Below are 21,898 nucleotides of genomic sequence, written 5' to 3' on the forward strand. Positions count from 1 at the left end.
TTAAAACTACTGAAGATATCTTCATAAAACTTTGTATACATATCAAGCAACATGTGAACTGGTGCCTTTTACCATTTTGAATTTTTGGAAAAAGAAAAAAAAGAAGTAGTATTTTTCAAATGTTTACATAAAAAATAGATTTTGACTTAGTTTCTAAGAGCAATGTTCGTTTCCGGAGCATATATCCAAAACTATTCATGATATGGATTTGAAACTTGGTATACATGTTAAAGGAAAACTGAAGACAAATTTTTTCTAATCAAAATTCTATTTCTCTCATTTTATTAAATATAGGAATGCATTTTTGATCGCTATTTTGTCACTGCTATAGCAAGTTCTGAGTGTTTGAAATACGCTATGTAATATATCAGTCCATATGTCAAAGCAATGGGCGTAAACGAGATTCGTTGAGACCTGTGCGAGACATCGTAGGACGGAAGTAAAACGTACAGCGGAAATCAAAGTGAACAACATCTGCCAACGTTGTCAAAAGACGCGCGCGCCCTCCTTCGAATGCTGATGTAATCAAGCCGGAAGTTTTGTTTGTTTTGATAGCAATCAGGAACGTTTGAAAAAAGTAGGCAGTAATCGTCATTTAAACTCGTTTTTGTGCAATATTTTGTTTGGAAAACAGTTCATTTGGTGGAAGAAATGTGACAAGGTGCCGAGGACACCTGGCTGACACTTCACGTTTCAAAGTCTCGCACAAGTCTCGTGAAGATCGCGCGGATAAGCGACGCCTGCTGTGGACCAAATGAACTACATTCACCGTGGCTAAAAACCGAACAGGCCGAGAAGTATAATATTTAACTGCAATTAGTTGCCAATACGAGTCACGATATAAGGTGACTAAAACAGAAAACGTAATTGAATAACACGTTAATTAAGAAATAAAGCAAGTTTAAAAATGACCTCAGTTCTCTTTTAACAAGGGGATGTAGATGTTCCTTTTCATACTAAGAAATCTGACAAATTTTTATTTTTCACGTTTCCATGGAAACGATTTCAGACTTAGTCTCTCAGGTTAGTCTGAGGGGTAGGTTTTGTTTCTGGAACAGAACTTGAAAACTACGAGTGGTATGGTCTTGAAAGTTGGTATATGGTGTTGATTAAGTAATGCATACTAGTATGTGCCTTTTGATACTAAGAAATGTGAGAAATTTTAATTTTTACCTCACCTGGACCAAAGGTCCGGTGGGTTTATGCCATGGGCTGCTGAGGTCGGTGTAAAGAGGTAGGGTTGGTTTCCTGCAGCAAAACTTGAAAAATGTGACAAATAATATCTTGAAACTTGGTATATAGGGCGGGGGATATAGAGGACTCTGTCTTGTTTGTTTTTGAGTGACACCATGGAAGAATAATATTTTTAGTTTTCTAACACATCCTTGGTTGATTTTTGATTTCCATTGTTGGTACTACAGAGAAGTAAAAAGACTTCCCACTGTAAACGTGGCTGTTACGTTGAAAGATCTTTGTGATGGAAAATGATTGTTGAGTTTATTGTAGCAACAACACAAAATGCTTAAAAGAATCATGAATCGTAAGGTGCTTTAAAAGGTCATAGGCAATGGTCCGATGTGAAACGTAGAATATCAACTTTATTGTCTAGAAGAACGACCCAAAAAGTGAATTCAATTTTCCTAGTGTTTAATTTGCACCCTAAAATTGAAGAAAAACGGTTAAAATATACTGTTTTGCCCAGTTCCCAAAGGTTTGTTTACATCTCACTTATGCGCACTTTCACTGCCAGGGGACCGTCGTCATGACGTCATTTAAGCCAAACAGACTGGGAGCAGTTCGATTCCGGCCCGAGGTCATTTCCCGATCCCTCCCCGTCTCTCCCTCCCGCTCATTTCCTGTCTCTACACTGTCCTATCCAAGGTGAAAAAATTCCAAAAAAAATCTTAAAAAAAAAAAAAAAAAAAAGAGTTTAGAGTTTATTTTATTTTTAAAAGGGACAGTGTACAAATTAAACATTATCCTTGTGGTAAGGACAGATGTCTGTACCAGGTTATAGCAGTACATGCTAGTTTCCGCCTGTAGTCCCTTGGCAGGTGGATGTAATAAAAAAGATAAATAAAATGTACAGGAAGTATGTCACCAAATCTGTCATTAGAGCAATTTGTAGTGATTTAGAGCAGTAGAATAGAAGTGGATAGCCTCATAAAGCATACATAGCAGCATCATTTTTCACAATCACACACGCGCGCGCGCACACACCATAAGTTAAGCGAAATGTGCAAAGGAATGTGCAAGCCAGTGCAAATATGCATTATCCCATCCCACTACCCCCCTTTACATAGAGTAAGTTTTACCACTCCAACCTCGAGAGAGAGAGAGAGAGAGAGAGAGCACACAAGACATGCTCTCCAAACCACCAAAACTTCACATTTCAGTAGGTTATACCCTCCCACACCTAATGGTCATACACAAGCATAATAAAATATAAAATAAAAATAAGAAAATCCCCCCCCCCTACACACAGGACTCTCCCATCCCTCACAATCCCCACACACCCACAAACACACTAAAAAGTACAAGATCTGCATACCCCCCCTCCCACACACACACCCCAATACCCCCACCCCCATTCAATAAAATGCCCTAACTATCCTTTTCTATCCATGTGTACATAATTGAGTTGATAATATCCATTTCTTTGTCAAATGTGAAAAAGACTTAAAATTTGTACAGGATATTAATTCTGTTGGGAAGTTATTCCACTGATTTGTGGCTACAGAAGAAAAATATGATTTACCAAATGTAGTCTTTCGTAGTGGGACACTACATTCCCCCCTCAACACTGATCTAGTGGTACGTGTTGATACCTCTGAGCACAAAGAAATAAACTGTTTCAAAGGTGGTGGTGCATCATTATGTATAATTTTAAAAAATGACCTCAACATGACTCGCGCCCAAACGATTTATCCTGGTAGTTATGATAAATTCCTACTTTCATCGTAATACTAAAGAAGAGCCCTTATGAAGAATAATTAAACCGCCCTCCCTAGTGGATATAGGTAACGATTACTTGACGGTGCGCCAGTAGGCCACATTAGCCTGCCATCCGCGGCATTATACTATTTATAGCCTACTCCAAGCGAGGAAACATCCCTTTGTCTCATTTCCATAATGATTGTACAGGATCCCTCAGGATTCTTGACTTGTCAATTGCAAGCAAAAGTAAAAATGTTTACCGCCAATCTTCTCCTTTTTGCTTGAGCGTTACTGCTCCGTTTCTTCTTTGACTGCTTGATTTTATTTCACGCGCACAATCCACTCTCTCCGCCTCTTCTGGAAAAAACAACCCTCTGGCTTCACGCGCACAATCCACTCACTCTGCCGCTTCTCCTTTTTCGGAAAAAGCCAACCCTCTCGCTCCGCCTCTTCTCCTCTTCCAGAAAAAGCCAACCCACTCGCTCCGCCGCTTCTCCTTTTTTGGAAAAAGCCAACCCTCTCGCGCCGCCTCTTCTCCTCTTCCGGAAAAAGCCAACCCACTCGCTCCGCCTCTTCTCCTCTTCCGGAAAAAGCCAACCCACTCGCTCCGCCGCTTCTCCTTTTTTGGAAAAAGCCAACCCTCTCGCTCCGCCTCTTCTCCTCTTCCGGAAAAAGCCAACCCACTCGCTCCACCTCTTCTCCTCTTCCGGAAAAAGCCAACCCACTCGCTCCGCTGCTTCTCCTTTTTCGGAAAAAGCCAACCCTCTCACTCCGCCTCTTCTCCTCTTCCGGAAAAAGCCAACCCTCTTTCTCTGCTTCTTCTCCTCTCATGGAAAAAGGTAAAAACTTCTTCCTGAACCGGTCCCGTTGTTACAGTTCACTGCACAACAATAAGGCATGTTTTTTCTTTGGAAATTCCCAAATGCGCATCTGCACTCAAGCCGAACGGCAATGTAAGTAAACGGAAGTGGACTCAACTCAAGCGGTTTGTTTGGCTTAAATGACGTCACGCGCCGAGTGGTCACGAAAATAGCCGAACAGAAATTCGCCACGATACGCGCTAATTATTTTAATTATTACTTATTAACAATACTTCTTGGGACCAGAAGAAAATTACAGAGGGTCTTTTAACATATAAAGTTTCAAATCTGCATAAAATTAAAACCATTGCCTATGAGCTTTAAGGATGCTCTAGGAACCCGACGTTTTTTGTTTGCTTTTTTTGTTCCTTCAATGGCCATGCTCTAAAGAAACTTTGCAGCACCTGTGTGTGTTATGTACTCGTATTCAGGATCACAACTATATGAAGTTTAAAAATCAGTGGGTTGTGCTGTAGCTTAGTTCTGTCGGTGGGTTATCTTATCTTCTGACAAGAAAGTATTAATAGAGCTGAAGATATTTGGAAATGGGATGAGGACAGTAGTTGGAGTAGTGGAGTCAGCTACCTGGACCGGGTGAAAGATGGCTTGTAGCATGGAGAGAACATCACAAAAGAAGAAGTCCCACGTCTCAGCCAGGGAATCGAGTAATTTCTGACCTGTGAAAGAATTCTGATTAATTAAACTGTTTTGTGCGATTTCATCATAAAGCATTGTTTCTCAACATGGTTTGTTATTTTACCTTCATAGAATCTTATTTTGTCCCTCAGAATGACCATGCCTTTGGTCAGCAGCTGGTTCTGAAAGAAGGGAGAAAGTGAGAGAAGGAAAACAAACAAACAAACAAAAAAAACCAGGAAGAGGGACGTTTGGTAGCTGTTTAATGAATCAGTGTACCATGTCCGCATGGTCATATGGTTCATCAGGCTGCCTTACCTGCAGATACTCCGTAAAAAAAGAGCCCAGTTCAGTTTTCAGCAGCTGCCTGAATAAAAACACAAGATCAGCCCATTAATGAACTTCCTACCATGTTTAATTAATATATACACATTATTATCGTTCATGTCTGCAATATAAATGAGTACAACTCCGTATCAGAATTATGCCAAATCCAGATAAAAACACAGTAGTCCTTTAGTACTCGTTTGTAATATGTATAGATTTATAGTTTGTTCGTTAATCATTTAATTCAATAATATTATTCAGTACACTGCTCTGGGTGACTGATCTGAAGGTCATGGGGTCAAGCCCTTTGGGCCCTTGAACAAGGCCCTTAACCCTCTCTGCTCCAGGAGCACTGTCTCATGTACCCTCTTGTTGTATACACTACCGTTCAAAAGTTTGGGGTCACCCAGACAATTTTGTGTTTTCTATGAAAAGTCACACTTTTATTTCCCACCATAAGTTGTAAAATGAATAGAAAATATAGTCAAGACATTTTTCTGGCCATTTTGGGCATTTAATCGACCCCACAAATGTGATGCTCCAGAAACTCAGGCCAAGTTTACATTAGATCATATCTGTCTCGTTTTCTTCGCGGATGCACTGTCCGTTTACATTAAAACGCCTGGAAACGCCGGGAAACGGGAATCCGCCAGGGTCCACGTATTCAATCCAGATCGTGTCTGGTCCGGTGCCGTGTAAACATTGAGAATACGCGGATACGCTGTGCTGAGCTCTAGCTGGCGTCGTCATTGGACAACGTCACTGTGACATCCACCTTCCTGATTCGCTGGCGTTGGTCATGTGACGCGACTACTGAAAAACGGCGTGGACTTCCGCCTTGTATCACCTTTCATTAAAGAGTATAAAAGTATGAAAATACTGCAAATACTGATGCAAATACTGCCCATTGTGTAGTTATGATTGTCTTTAGGCTTGCCATCCTTCCACTTGCAAGTGGTAAGTGACGCGCGTGCCCGACATGCGCTGGGATCACACACACAGTGGCTCAGTCCCGAATCACTGCTCGTGCGCTTCACTCGCGCGCTCTGTGAGCTGCGCAGGGCCGGAGTGCGCACCCTCCAGAGGGCACTCGCTGTTCAGGGCGGAGTGATTTGGAGCGCAGGATACCTGCGGAGCCGAGTGTATCCGTGTATTGGCGTTGCTATGTGCACGCGAATCGTGTATTGGCGTTGCTGTGTGCACACTAATCGTTTTAAAAACGTTAATCTGATGATCCGCTGATACGGTCTAATGTAAACCCCACCTCAGTCTGCTCAAAGGAAGGTCAGTTTTATAGCTTCTCTAAAGAGCTAAAATGTTTTCAGCTGTGCTAACATGATTGTACAAGGGTTTTCTAATCATCCATTAGCCTTCTGAGGCAATGAGCAAACACATTGTACCATTAGAACACTGGAGTGAGAGTTGCTGGAAATGGGCCTCTATACACCTATGGAGATATTGCACCAAAAACCAGACATTTGCAGCTAGAATAGTCATTTACCACATTAGCAATGTATAGAGTGGATTTCTGATTAGTTTAAAGTGATCTTCACTGAAAAGAACAGTGCTTTTCTTTCAAAAATAAGGAAATTTCAAAGTGACCCCAAACTTTTGAACGGTAGTGTAAATCGCTCTGTATAAGAGCTTCTGCTAAATGCCTGCAATGTCATGTCATTTATTATTTATGAATTCTTTATATTCCTTATTATTATGTAAAATTCAGATAGTGGACTCAAAAACTGCACATAAATAAAGATTATTACATATAATTTATCTGTAATAGATACAATATAGCACAAGGGCGTTGAATACTCAAATCTGATGGTGTTGATTAATTTTATTTAGTATAAATACGGAGGTGATTACAGAAAATCGTGCGTGCTGATTGGTCGAGAAAGTCATACTATTTCTCGATAATCACCTTGAGCAACTCGGCAAAATGGCGGCCAATTGCTTTGACACTGTAAGTGAGGAAGAATTACAAATGATGAAAGAAAATGCTGTTCCTAAAAGCACTAAAGATGCTACGAAGTTTGGTCTAAAACTATTCAAAGGTAAAGTGGAATTGTGATTTATTTTATCGATTTCAAAACAAAAAAGTATTTTATGTGACTCCGTGTAGATAAGTCACAAGTCTGCGCCGCGCCGTTATCACATTTGCATACTGCTTTTGAAGTTTGAAACACTCTTTTCTCCCTCATTCTATATCACTGCTCAACCAAAGGAGAACAAAATAGCCCTCACATACACTTACATGGAATACATATTTCATTCAATATTATATTACACATCCCAGGAACATTTAAGGTTTTTAATTTATTGGACTGTGCTGCCTTAACAGCTTATGGACCTAGATGCATGACCGGACTCTGTAGGCTGTATTGTGTTTATGTGTCTTTTACTGTGCGTGGATTGTGGAGAAGTGCAATGCAAGACAAATTTCTGTGCAAACAGACATTAAAGTATTATCTTATCTTATCTTAAATAAATTATTTTAATATGGTTAATTTTTTTTATACAAGGCCACACCAATTTAATTAGTTGGTTCTCGGATTTTTTCAGGAAAAATATGAAGCGAGCGCACAAAATAAAAATAAAAAAATGCTCTGATGGTAAAATTAGCGGTAGAAATAGAGGGCTTTCATAATAGAGAAACAAAACAAAGACAATACATTATTGTTACACATTTCATATGCCTCTTTTAATAGCTTACCCATATGCATTAAGGGCTCTGGCTGCACGTCTTTTATCAGGCAAACCAGTAAACAGATAGGGTAAATAAACGATTGAATTACAGTCAATTGAACATCTACAATGCAGAGAACAAAAAGATTTGACCAGGAGTAGGCTACTTCTGATGGCTAAATACTTCAAATGATTTTTTGTTTGCCCCTCACATCAATCAGTGAAATATATAAATCAAACCCACCTCCACAGAGTTGTAGTCCAAGTTGGCACATCGCAGGGTAACAAGCTCACGGCATCTTGAGTACAACTGTGCAAAGTTTTCCCCCTCTTGAATTTCGACACACCTGTCAAAGTTTTTACGCTTCTGTTCGCTGAATATCCTAACAAACAGGCTTTGCAGGATTCCCCTCCACAGCCATGTTTCTTCCACAAGTCTTTATCTAAAGTGAAAGGGGCGATTTGATTGGTTTTCGACGTCATGTGACCTCAACCTGCAGTCGATTTCGATTTTCTCATCTCATTATCTCTAGCCGCTTTATCCTGTTCTACAGGGTCGCAGGCAAGCTGGAGCCTATCCCAGCTGACTACGGGCGAAAGGCGGGGTACACCCTGGACAAGTCGCCAGGTCATCACAGGGCTGACACATAGACACAGACAACCATTCACACTCACATTCACACCTACGGTCAATTTAGAGTCACCAGTTAACCTAACCTGCATGTCTTTGGACTGTGGGGGAAACCGGAGCACCCGGAGGAAACCCATGCGGACACGGGGAGAACATGCAAACTCCACACAGAAAGGCCCTCGCCGGCCACGGGGCTCGAACCCGGACCTTCTTGCTGTGAGGCGACAGCGCTAACCACTATACCACCGTGCTGCCCCGATTTCGATTTTTTTTTTTTTCCATTTTGCATTTTCTTCAAGCGGCGATTCCGAGAACCAACTAATCGAATTGGTGTGGCCCAAATCAGCTGTGTATTTATACTTAAACAATTGCCGGCTCAGGCTCAGTGAATAATAACCTCGACTTCATCTCAATGTTTATTCACTTTGCCTTTGGCAAATAATTGTTATATAATGACAGCAGTTCTGGCTGCAAGGTAAATCATAGCATGGGTTCATATTAATGCAATCATTCTAATTATCGTATCTTAATGATATGAAGTTATCATGTCGACAGTAACCGCTACTTCCCAGAGACTTGTATGGTGGATGCTCCATAAACACAGGTTATTGAATGTGGTGTATTATATTTGATGTGAATAGTCATTTATTTAACATTTTTTGGAAGGAGCCTCTCATGTCAGTGCTTTAAGACGAAGTTTTCAGACATGGGAAAGTCTTCAGAGAGCTTTTTCCAGTTTCTTGGTAAAATGACAACAATATTTTCGACCATTTATACCCGTTTATAAATATAGCTTGCCAAATTAGTTCTTCCGTTATCATTATCGAAATGAAATGTAATTATAAATTGGTAAAAAAAAAAATTATTTTTTTAAAAACCCTATGATTTCTTTCATTAAATAAAAAAATTTACTTGTTGCCAAATCGCTGTCGTACAAGAGGAATAAAACACTTGAAGTGCTCTTATAGGAAAAATAATCCATTGAGGGACCCCATTTCACACCAACCTGTCGTTGATTAGTTTCCAGCATGCTTCTTATGGTTTATTCCTTACATATGATATTTAAGCAATATCACACAAGCAAGAATGCAGTTCTACTGAATATCAGTGTGGCTGTGATTTAGCCGTAGACATGAGCCCGCAGGGTGACTGCGGTAGGTCATCAGAACTGTTCCAATATATTCCAGTATTACCGCACAATTACAATATTAAGATGAAATATTCACCCACACATTGTTCCTGACACTCATTCGAACCTTTAACTGTGTCAGATTATAAGGCTGAGCTTTTCAAATTATTATTCCGTCAATACTTTTTTACATTTTGAAAAACTTCATTGCACTATACACCGTATGTGGTTTCTACTTCAGTTAGAAATGATGCAACGATATAAAAACAAAAAAAAATACACAAGACATCAGTGAGTAAAAGCATACCATTATGCCCCATATTTGTTTTTATAATCTATCCATTTATAAGCACAAGGTACTGATCTGATTAGCAGCGAACTGGAATTAGGTCAAACGGACTTGTCTCACCTCACACCTTCGTTGAGTGTGTAGAGCTCGTTGTCAGCCAGTCCCTTCTTTTGGAAAACACTGATAACTGCATTGTGAATGCTGTGATAAAAAAGTAGAAACACAGAGGAAATAAAATCCATCATAAATCAATAACCTGAATGTATAACTGAAACTTTAAAGACTGCTTAAATGCATTACATTTAATAGTCCATAAGGATACAAGTGTAGCTGCATTGGCAATTAACCAAATGCAGAACAGAAGCATATAATTATTTATTTAAAAGACAGGCAAAGGAGATGAAGGTCACCTGTTCCATGTGGCGTTTGGCCCAGATCCTCGCTCCTCCAGTGACGCCTTCTCATTCTTGCCCAGCTGAGTCAGGTTCGGAGAGCTCACTAACCTCAACCGATACAGAGTCCTCATGGTCATGAAAGAGAAAAAAAAAGAGAGAGAGAGAGAGAGAGAGAGAGAGAGAGAACAGTTTGTCCCAAACTGAGGCTGACAAATCCAGGAGTAAACATGACTCAGGGTGTGGGTGGGAGGGGGAAGTGAAAGTAGAGGTTAATGGCTGGTTTGTCAACCTTGTCTTCAGAAATCAATTTCCTTCCTCTTTACATTGAATTCTATTACCAGCTTTCTCACTTTAACATGTATCCATCCATACACATTTAAAAAAAAAAAAAAAAAAACTTTGTTATAAGATACAGGTAACATAAGGTAATGTAACATTCGGGGTTCTCCAGAATTATTGGCAATTCTTCAGACAAAGAGGCCTTCCCTCCCACTGTAACCCCCAGCTATGGAATAGGTGACAGGCCGAGGGCTAGAAGAATGGAAATGGGTGCCACCCAATGCGCCGCAAAGGCGTGGTTAGGACTGGGATGGGAGACTGCCTGGGAAGATCAGGTCCTGTCACGGGAAGGGACTTTGGACTTCATACCAGTGAGTAAAATCATTGTATAAAATAAAACATTACACAAAATAAAAGTCTCATTAGGACTACTGTTTGAAAGAAAAATATTTTCTCTTCAAAACATATGTGCCAAATAATATGCCAAAATTACTGACGCCTCTATGGAATATTTTAAATTAATGCAAATTTTCATTCTTAAAAAACCAAAAACAAACATATTTGCTTTCAATCCCCAGGAACTCTTATTTCTTTTAACGATGCCCTGTTTCTCTGGGGTATAAATATAAAGCTGCACACATGTAAAGTCCCTTTGTCATTTATGAGCATGAGAAAAACAAAAAGATCTTTCAGCAGTGCGTACACAGTGAGGTTGGTACAAAAGGAGGAAAAGGGCACAAAGGTACAAGAGTTTAGAATCACAGTTCAGTTGATTCTTGTGGTTTTCAAGTTTCAAATTCAACCATTAAAAACACTTTCACAACCATAAGCTGTCAGGAAACATTGCAAGATGCAAAACCTTTAAGAAATTCTCACAATATGCAGGTGTCTGAACGTCGCCGAGCATCATTAGAACTACAGTTACCTTACATTAATGCCATTTTGCAGACGCTCTTATCTAGAGTGATGTACAACATACCCAGAGCAGCCTGGGGAGCAGTTAGGAGTTAGGTGCTTTACTCAAAGGCACTTCAGCCATTTCTACTGGTCCAAGGGAACTGAACCAATGACCTTTTGGTCCCAAAGCTGCTTCTCTAACCATCAGGCCATGGCTTCCCTATCATAGGTCACAGTTAGATTAGATAGAACCCAAACCAAAGTTTTTGGTCATTAGTATTTTGGTGACAAAAAGGGGGCGGCATACAAGGAAAGGCACCTACAACCCCGATTCCAAAAAAGTTGAGACAAAATTCAAATTGTAAATAAAAACGGAATGCAATGATGTGGAAGTTTCAAAATTCCATATTTTATTCAGAATAGAACATGGATGACATATCAAATGTTTAAACTGAGAAAATGTATCATTTAAAGAGAAAAATTAGGTGATTTTAAATTTCATGACAACAACACCTCAAAAAAGTTGGGACAAGGCCATGTTTGCCACTGTGAGACATCCCCTTTTCTCTTTACAACAGTCTGTAAACGTCTGGGGACTGAGGAGACAAGTTGCTCAAGTTTAGGGATAGGAATGTTAACCCATTCTTGTCTAATGTAGGATTCTAGTTGTTCAACTGTCTTAGGTCTTTTTTTTGTCGTATCTTCCGTTTTATGATGCACCAAATGTTTTCTATGGGTGAAAGATCTGGACTGCAGGCTGGCCAGTTCAGTACCCGGACCCTTCTTCTACACAGCCATGATGCTGTAATTGATGCAGTATGTGGTTTGGCATTGTCACGTTGGAAAATGCAAGGTCTTCCCTGAAAGAGATGTCGTCTGGATGGGAGCATATGTTGCTCTAGAACCTGGATATACCTTTCAGCATTGATGGTGTCTTTCCAGATGTGTGAGCTGCCCATGCCACATGCACTAATGCAACCCCATACCATCAGAGATGCAGGCTTCTGAACTGAGCGCTGATAACAACTTGGGTCCTCCTTCTCCTCTTTAGTCTGAATGACACGGCGTCCCTGATTTCCATAAAGAACTTCAAATTTTGATTCGTCTGACCACAGAACAGTTTTCCATTTTGCCACAGTCCATTTTAAATGAGCCTTGGCCCAGAGAAGACGTCTGCGCTTCTGGATCATGTTTAGATACGGCTTCTTCTTTGAACTATAGAGTTTTAGCTGGCAACAGCGGATGGCACGGTGAATTGTGTTCACAGATAATGTTCTCTGGAAATATTCCTGAGCCCATTTTGTGATTTCCAATACAGAAGCATGCCTGTATGTGATGCAATGCCGTCTAAGGGCCCGAAGATCACGGGCACCCAGTATGGTTTTCCGGCCTTGACCCTTACGCACAGAGATTCTTCCAGATTCTCTGAATCTTTTGATGATATTATGCACTGTAGATGATGATATGTTCAAACTCTTTGCAATTTTACACTGTCAAACTCCTTTCTGATATTGCTCCACTATTTGTCGGCGCAGACTTAGGGGGATTGGTGATCCTCTTCCCATCTTTACTTCTGAGAGCCGCTGCCACTCCAAGATGCTCTTTTTATACCCAGTCATGTTAATGACCTATTGCCAATTGACCTAATGAGTTGCAATTTGGTCCTCCAGCTGTTCCTTTTTTGTACCTTTAACTTTTCCAGCCTCTTATTGCCCCTGTCCCAACTTTTTTGAGATGTGTTGCTGTCATGAAATTTCAAATGAGCCAATATTTGGCATGAAATTTCAAAATGTCTCACTTTCGACATTTGATATGTTGTCTATGTTCTATTGTGAATACAATATCAGTTTTTGAGATTTGTAAATTATTGCATTCCGTTTTTATTTACAATTTGTACTTTGTCCCAACTTTTTTGGAATCGGGGTTGTCTCTCATTCATCTCATTATCTCTAGCCGCTTTATCCTGTTCTACAGGGTCGCAGGCAAGCTGGAGCCTATCCCAGCTGACTACGGGCGAAAGGCGGGGTACACCCTGGACAAGTCGCCAAGTCATCACAGGGATATATATATATATATATATATATATATATATATATATATATATATATATATATATATATATATATATATAAACTGATTCATAAAATAAATGCTCGACATGCTTGCTGTTATTTTCAAAACAGGTTAGAATACACCTCTGCTACTCTTGGTGAAAAAACATTCACACATCTTGTGTTATGTTTGGGGAAGCCTTGGCCTAATGGTTAGAAAACCAGCTTCAGGACCAAAAGGTCACTGGTTTGATTCCCTGGACCAGCCAGAATGGCTGAAGTGCCCTTGAGCAAGGCACCTAACTCCTGACAGCTCCTCAGGCTGCACTAGGTATGTTGTACGTCATCCGGATAAGAGCGTCTGCTAAATACCTGTAATGTTTGTAATGGCATTCTCCCTGTGTATTGAAACTTATGGCCCACCCTGAAGAAAAAAAAACCTACACTAATTAAATTTGTGTTGAAATAAAACTATATAAACAGCCCAACATGTTTGAGCCCAAAATATCACTTCTTGAATGTCTTATTTTTAGATGTTAATTTATGCTCATGTTCCTATAATACTAGAAAGCCCTGGACATGCTGACAGATGCAAATACGCTACAGAGTTGTTCTCTTTTTTTTCCACCACAATGGTAGTTTCACAAGTGCACTACTACGCCAGCAAAGGTCAACAATTCAACTCAATTCTGAGGAAATTCTCTGAGCAGAGAACGCGACTTCAAAACAACACTGACGAGCAAGGCAGTAAAAAAAAAAAAAAGAAAGAAAAGAAGTGGCCAAGCAAGCACTTGCCAAAGATGATGCAAGTCAGCTAATGCAGGTTTTAAAAGTGGACTTTGATACATTTACTTTTTATACTGGTACATTTGGCAAATACTTTTATCCAAAATGATTTCAAATCCAACATCTCGCCATTAACCCTTAGATGCATAAGTGGGGCACAAACGTTCCCCAGTGGTAGTTTTGTTGCAAAATCTTTGTCATTTTACATTTATATTGTCTAACCTTCCATGTATTCCTCAAATAGGGTGTTTTTGATATGGTCTCATTTGGATTTGTATGTATAGTTTTTTTTCTTTTAAGTTATTTTATATTTTGTATCAATACCCAACTTTTCCATAAGTGGGGTCAAAACGTACCCCAAGCATTTTATATGGAGTTTTGGTTGATATCCCTAGGAACTTTTTATTTTTGTCACCTCTGGTTGTCAGGAATACATTTGTTGCCGATCAACACATCTACTGCTTACATTCTCACCACCCTGAAGAGCATTTTTACTCAGCAACACACATGTAAGTATTATCATCAGTTTTATTCGCCATACAATAGTCCTAAAATGTTAACTTATTTTCAACGTCAATGAATCTTGTGTGATTGTGTTGTTACTGCATACTTATGTTGTTCTATACTTATTTTTATTACACTAGCTTACTGTGCTAACAGTAAAGTACGGCTTCCAAACTGCAACCTCAATGATGAGAAAACCTTGAAGAAAAAGGGAAGAGGGACATTTGATGTCAGAGTGGAGGAGAACCACAACATTTGTGCTGTGACATGGTATGACACCCGTCAGGTGACACTTGTGTCATCCTTTACTGGCCCAGAACCAGTGGAAAAGGTTAAACGTTGGGACAAAACTGCCAAAACATTTGTGGAAGTTCAGAGGCCTAACATCGTGGCGACCTACAACAAAAACATGGGGGGAGTGGATTTGCTGGACTCATTTGCGGCCAAGTACAAGTTTCCTCTCAAGTCCCATCGTTGGTACATCTACATCTTCTGGCACACAATTATTCTAGCTGTGATCAACGCTTGGCTCCTGTACAAACGGGACTGCAAGGCCTGGGCTATTCCAAAGAAAGAGATCCTGATCAGGAGACGGTTTCAGGCCCAGTTGGCATCCTCCCTTATCCTGACTGGCACATCTGTCCCAGTGCCAAAGCGAGGGCGGCCATCCTCAAGCCCTATGAGTTCTCCAGCTGCTAGGCCCTCTAAGAGGAGAAATGCACACCCACCAAGTGATGTCTGCAAAGACATGACTGGGCATTTCCCCCATCAAAGCTGACGGGGGAAGGTGCAGACAGTGTGCTAATGGCTACACTAACACTGTTTGTATGAAGTGTGATGTCCGCCTTTGTTTTTCAGAACAAAGAAACTGCTTTTTGGACTACCATAGGTAAAGAAGGGAGATGTAAAAATGCATCTTAAGTTTGTTTTCAGATTTGTACATACAGCATTCATCCAGTGTTTTTAAAGAGTGGAAATTACTTTTTTTGAATAAATTACTTGTCATAAAACAATATAACATGTCTGACTATTATTGTTGTTGTTTGTTGTGAAGATACAATCACTTCTGTGACCCTTTATCAGCAGGAAAGTGAAGACAAACACACCCAGATCATTTACAGTGTGTGAATGATGCCAGTGAAATTCTGCTACCTACCCTTGAGAGCCAACGTTGTAATTTTACAACATTTCCCCCAAAAGTTGCTAAAATGTCAAAATTAAAAAAGAAACACAATTTTTGCATCAGAGCCTTCCTAGAACAACATATATTAGGTTGAAAAAAAATTTTTTACACTTTTTTTCTATATTTGGGTGTTAAGGGGATAAGTAAACATGTAAATAAAGTGCATGAGAACATCATACAACATCATACTGTTGTCATTGTGTCATTACTGTTTCTCTCATCATTCTCTCCACTGGAGAATATGTTATCCTCTGAGATACCGCTATACAGATGAGCACACACACACAAAAATTCAACTGTACATGTACAGACATACAAAAATAAACAAACAACAAACAAATTCACACAAGACAAACACAAACAAACATACAAAGTGGTGAATGAACATGTCAAATATCAAAATATGGCATTAACAATCAACTCTGAACAACATAAAATCAGTTTCCACTCAAAAATGCCCTAATTCCAATTGGGGTCATTTTTGACCCCACTCATGGAAGAGTGTAGGTCTGGTCGTCCATGCATCTAAGGGTTAATGGAGCTGTTTGTAATCTATAAAGCTCTCTGCTACCTGTTAGAACAGCAATAAACAGATATTACATTTAATGCTGTGGAACATCTACAAGATAAATTAGTTCTTTCTATCAACAGCAGATACAAACATTCATTTAGGACATTCTTCAACCTCTTTTTCCCCATTTATTATTAGGCTTACATTATGTAGAGCATCCACCATGAAGTCCCTGTTAAGGAGATGTTGTTATAGAAAGGATAATGGATTAGAACAAGAGCATTAATATAAACCTGTGATGTGAATTACAAGTGGCAGAGCTGCTGCTAGAGAAAATTACTCCATACTTTCCGGCCAATTCAACAAAGCTGTGCTATCATTAATTATTCTATCCATATTCACTGGATATGAGCAACCGCATGCTCTGATTGGCTACTCTACTACTAGGATATCAGCTCATATACCATGAGTAGAGAAAAACAAAATGGCAGTGCGTGTTGCTGAACCAATCGAGGATGAAATAAAAACTCTACTCGAAAACAACCCCCCCCCCAAAAAAAAAAAAAACAATGAAAGTATTTGATGGCAAGAGCATTTTTTTTTCAAGAATTATTATAGCAGCATTTTTAACAAGTTGTTACTGTCATTTCGCCGGTTTGACGGCGGCACGGTGGTGTAGTGGTTAGCGCTGTCACCTCACAGCAAGAAGGTCCGGGTTCGAGCCCCGTGGCCGACGAGGGCCTTTCTGTGCAGAGTTTGCATGTTCTCCCCGTGTCCACGTGGGTTTCCTCCGGGTGCTCCGGTTTCCCCCGCAGTCCAAAGACATGCAGATTAGGTTAACTGGTGACTCTAAATTGACCGTAGGTGTGAATGTGAGTGTGAATGGTTGTCTGTGTCTGTGTGTCAGCCCTGTGATGACCTGGCGACTTGTCCAGGGTCAGTGTTCTCCACTATCGTTAATGACTCGGTGGCCTGCCGAGTCATAATGGCTAGAAGAGCTATTACCGCTGACTCATAAATGCGCCACCGAGCCTTAATTTTTGGCCGCCCAGTCAAAAAAAATAAAAGTTTACTTCAAAAAACAATAACATATATTGGGAGTGTTGTCTTCTTCCCTGGGCTCTGCTTTCTTCTTTCCTGAGATAATCAGAGGCCCTTAACACTTGCTTGCTCACTTGTCACTACGCATGTGTAGTGCGGCGACAGAGGAGTGCGTGTCAGTTAAGTGGCTCCGATTGCCTCAGACCTCCGAGAGGAGTATGGTGGAAAGAAAAAAAGACACATACTGCACATCAAATGAAAGGTAATTTTGTGTAGAATTCAACTAAAAACAAATATTCTATTCGATAAGCATTTCAGTAACGGAGTGACAAAATAAATGTAAAGTCGGCTCCCAGTGTCAGAAAATTTTGCACAAAAGCAGCTACTTGCGAAATAAATAACATTGCAACTTAGATGCCAGGAAATGGCATCTGAGGGGTTTCTTATTTCAAAATTTTCTGGTGCGGGGGGACACCCCCCTCGCGAACCCCCCGGCGACGGCCGCTCAATACTACCGCCGAGCTATAACTTTAGATAGTGGAGAACACTGCAGGGTGTACCCTGCCTTTCACCCGTAGTCAGCTGGGATAGGCTCCAGCTTGCCTGCGACCCTGTAGAACAGGATAAAGCGGCTAGAGATAATGAGATGAGATTTCGCCGGTTTGTTTACATCAGGGGTCACCAAACTTTTTTTCTCTGGGGGCCACATTGTCGTTCCTGACTGTGATGGGGGCCAGGGTCGGGTCAGCTATATCACATAGAATTGTATGACCCAGACAAATATGACCACCAGCAGGCCTCATTGTGTAGTAGAGATTACTAGCCTGGCACAGCCATCCCCACTACTATATCGCCACTACTATATCGCCACTACTATATCGCCACTACTATATCCACACTACTATATCCACACTTGATTCCTGGCACATACAGGGAGTGCAGAATTATTAGGCAAGTTGTATTTTTGAGGATTAGTTTTATTATTGAAAAACAACTATGTTCTTGATGAACCCAAAAGACTCATAAATATCAAAGCTGAGTATTTTTGGAAGTTGGAGTAGGGCTTTCTTAGTTTTAGCTATCTTAGGAGGATATCTGTGTGTGCAGGTGACTATAACTGTGCATAATTATTAGGCAACTTAACAAAAAACAAACATATACCCATTTCACTCATTTATTTTCACCAGGGAAACCAATACAACAACTCAACATTCACTAATATACATTGCTGGCATTCAAAAAAAAAAAAATCAGTGACTAATATAGCCGCCTTTCTTTACAAGGACACTCAAAAACCTGCCATCCATGGATTCGGTCAGTGTTTTGATCTGTTTGCGATCAACATTGCGTGCAGCAGCAACCACAGCCTCCCAGACACTGTTCAGAGATGTGTACTGTTTCCCCTCCTTGTAGATCTCACATTTGATGAGGGACCACAGGTTTTCTATGGAGTTCAGATCAGGTGAACAAGGAGGCCACGTCATTAATCTTTCTTCCTTTAGACCCTTTCTGGCCAGCCATGCTGTGGAGTACTTGGATGCGTGTGATGGAGCATTGTCCTGCATGAAAATCATGTTTTTCTTGAAGGATGCTGACTTCTTCCTGTACCACTGCTTGAAGAAGGTGTCTTCCAAAAACTGACAATAGGACTGGGAGTTGAGCTTGACGCCATCCTCAACCCGAAAAGGTCCCACAAGCTCATCTTTGATGATACCAGCCCATACCAGTACCCCACCTCCACCTTGCTGGCGTCTGAGTCGGACTGGAGCTCTCTGCCCTTTGCTGATCCAGCCACGAGCCCATCCATCTGGCCCATCAAGACTCACTCTCATTTCATCTGTCCATAAGACCTTAGAAAAATCAGTCTTGTGATACTTCTTGGCCCAGTCTTGACGTTTCATCTTGTGTGTCTTGTTCAGTGGTGGCCGTTTTTCAGCCTTTGTTACCTTGGCCGTGTCCCTGAGTATTGCACACCTTGTGCTTTTTGACACTCCAGTGATGTTGCAGCTCTGAAATATGGCAAAACTGGTGGCGAGTGGCATCTTGGCAGCTTCACGCTTGACTTTCCTCAGTTCACGGGCAGTTAGTTTGCGCCTTTTTTTTTCAACGTGCTTCTTGCGACCCTGTTGACTATTTTGAATGAAGCGCTTGATTGTTCGATGGTCACGCTTCAAAAGCTGGGCAATTTTAAGAGTGCTCCATCCCTTTGCAATATATGTCACTATTTTTGACTTTTCTGAGTCCGTCAAATCCCTCTTCTGACCCATTTTGCCAAAGGAAAGGAAGTTGCCTAATAATTTTGCACACCTGATATAGGGTGTTGATGTCATTAGACCACACCCCTTTTCATTACAGAGATGCACATCACCTGGTATGCTTAATTGGTAGGAGGCTTTCAAGCCTATGCAGCTTGGAGTAGGCCAACATGCATAGAGAGGGTAATGTGGTCAACATACTCATTTGCCTAATAATTCTGCACTCCCTGTATTTGTTTATCTTTACTAGTGGTTTGCAAAAGTAGTACTCGAGTCTTCACACTTTGTTTTAATTTGAAATACCACAGATATTCCATTTATTTGTTTTCTAATAAAAATAACATCAAAGCTGTCAAGGTAAGAAACATCTGCCTAGTTGAGGTGATTGACACTGGCAAAGGTGAGTGGAAAATTATAAATTGTAGGTAGGCCTCTTGATATTATTAATAATAATTGTGTGCAGCACTTAATAAAGGTCAAATAAATAGGCCTATAAAATAAATACACTTAAAAAAACAGTGAAATTATAATATGAGCAATAGATCACAGCAGTTGTGCTGTGTCCTGCACGTCATTGCTCTCATCCATGGCCAAACCAAAAAACTCGAATTCTGACGCTTTCTCATTCAGCTGGTCATACACGTTGTCCCCCAAATCTTTGGTTCGCCTGGTCATAGCAGGTGCGGAGAGACTCACCGCGTTGAGCGCATCCTTCTTGTCGGGACACACCTCCTCGGCCACAGCAAGCATGCATACTTTAACAAAGTCCCCATCAGTAAACGACTTTCCATGGGTAGCTAGTAGGTGAGCTACCTTATAGCTAGCTCAGACAGCAGCCTGGTTGATCTGGGTTTGGCGAAGGAATACATTCTGTTGTGCAGCCGGTCCGCATTTCATCCTCCGAATCCTGTCTTCTCTTGTTTGCCCTCGCAAACTAGCATACTCTTTGTGGCGGGTTTCGTAGTGATGACGGAGATTATATTCTTTGAAAACCGACACATTTTCTTTACATACAAGACAAACTGCACGGTCCTTACACTGAACGAAAAAATAATCGGTGGTCCACTGTTCTTTAAAAACTCTGCACTCTCTGTCAGCTTTTCGCTGACCGCTAGCCATTTTGCTGTCCTGAACACTGACAGTTCTCTGCACGTGCGCTGCCTGTCGCTGCTTGATCGCGAGCATATGACGAAAATTCGGAAAATATGAATAGTTCATTTTATAACTAAATATCAATTTTAATTGATAAAATCAACAAAATACAAGATGCAGACATGTTATTTGCCAAAAAGCAATTTTAAAAAAATAGGCCATGACCACTTTTGGGGATTGTCTCATAGGGCTGGTTCAAGTGGTGGGGGGCTGGGGGGCCGGTCAAAGGGGGGTGGCGGGCCGGAGTTGGCCAGCGGGCCGTAGTTTGGTGACCCCTGGTTTACATTCTAAGTGGAAATGATTTTGTCGGACGTTTTGTATAAAAGTTTGTATTTATTAAATTTGCAAAAAATAAAAATGCTCTGTTTCTCAAAATCCAGTGAAAGTACCGTATTTTCCGGACTATACGTCGCTCCGGAGTTTAAGTCGCATCAGCCAAAAAATGCATTATGAAGACGAAAAAACATATATACGTCGCACCGGACTATAAGTCGCACTTTTTTGAAGGGTTATTCTATCCATAGAATCTGTGATTCTATCTGATAAGCGGCGCGTGGTTACTGCGCGACTGCATTGTTTATTTAATAAACGAACAGCTGAGCAGTGATGACGCGCCCTTTGCCCTGTAAGTAGCCTAGTCTGATTATTTTAAATATCTACTACTATCTTTAATACTCTCACTATCGTTATTACTAATAGCCTATATTATTATTATAACTAATATTAGTAGCCTATTACTGATGCATTAATCAGTTTGCTTTTAGAATATTTTTACCGGTAGGGCTTATTATCGCCCCATGGCTCTTTCATCTTTGTTATTAAAGCTGTAGTCATCATCGAGGAGTGTCATTCTTCATTTTTGTCGAATTTTATTTCATCAAATCAGAGGTCAAGTAGGCTATAGGTATATCATCTCCAAAGACAGGTACGACAGTCAGGAACGACGTCTTTTTTTTTTTTTGAGTCACCGGACCCACCCACCTCCTGCGTTCCGGGACCTCCCACTTCACAAATTAAGCACTGCCTAAAATCATTACATTACTTATTTAAATAACTATAGGCCTATCATTAATAATAAAACACAGGTCAATCAAGTTTATCAAGCTGACGATTTCACTCCAAATCAGCAAATCCATTGAATTCCTCATCCTCGGTGTCGCTTCTGAACAACTCTGCCAACTCCAGCGGCAGACGAAGCGCCGTTTCCTCTTATTCTGTGTGGCTGTCGTCAGACTCAGCGTCAGCTCGTTATTCCGCGGTGAAAAAAAAAAACAAAACATATATACGTTGCACCGGAGTATAAGTCGCATGGCCAGCCGAACCATGAAAAAAAAGTGCGACTTATAGTCC

At 40.6% G+C, this 21,898-nt stretch overlaps 1 protein-coding gene across 2 annotated transcripts in view; it reads right to left on the minus strand.

Moving 5' to 3' along the window:
* The window catches only part of prr5a (proline rich 5a (renal)), a 53,649-nt gene that overhangs the window by 14,965 nt on the left and 16,786 nt on the right, over nucleotides 1-21,898 (minus strand). For both annotated transcript variants that reach the window (XM_060928193.1, XM_060928194.1), the window contains exons 3-7: nucleotides 9,905-10,015; nucleotides 9,615-9,695; nucleotides 4,752-4,800; nucleotides 4,558-4,615; nucleotides 4,383-4,474 (exon numbers count right to left, since the gene is read on the minus strand). In XM_060928193.1, coding sequence (XP_060784176.1) covers nucleotides 4,383-4,474; nucleotides 4,558-4,615; nucleotides 4,752-4,800; nucleotides 9,615-9,695; nucleotides 9,905-10,015 — 391 coding nt within the window. The remainder of the gene's footprint in view (nucleotides 1-4,382; nucleotides 4,475-4,557; nucleotides 4,616-4,751; nucleotides 4,801-9,614; nucleotides 9,696-9,904; nucleotides 10,016-21,898) is intronic.

The sequence above is a fragment of the Neoarius graeffei genome, chromosome 8 (assembly GCF_027579695.1).
Source record: "Neoarius graeffei isolate fNeoGra1 chromosome 8, fNeoGra1.pri, whole genome shotgun sequence".
Classification (NCBI taxonomy): domain Eukaryota; kingdom Metazoa; phylum Chordata; class Actinopteri; order Siluriformes; family Ariidae; genus Neoarius; species Neoarius graeffei.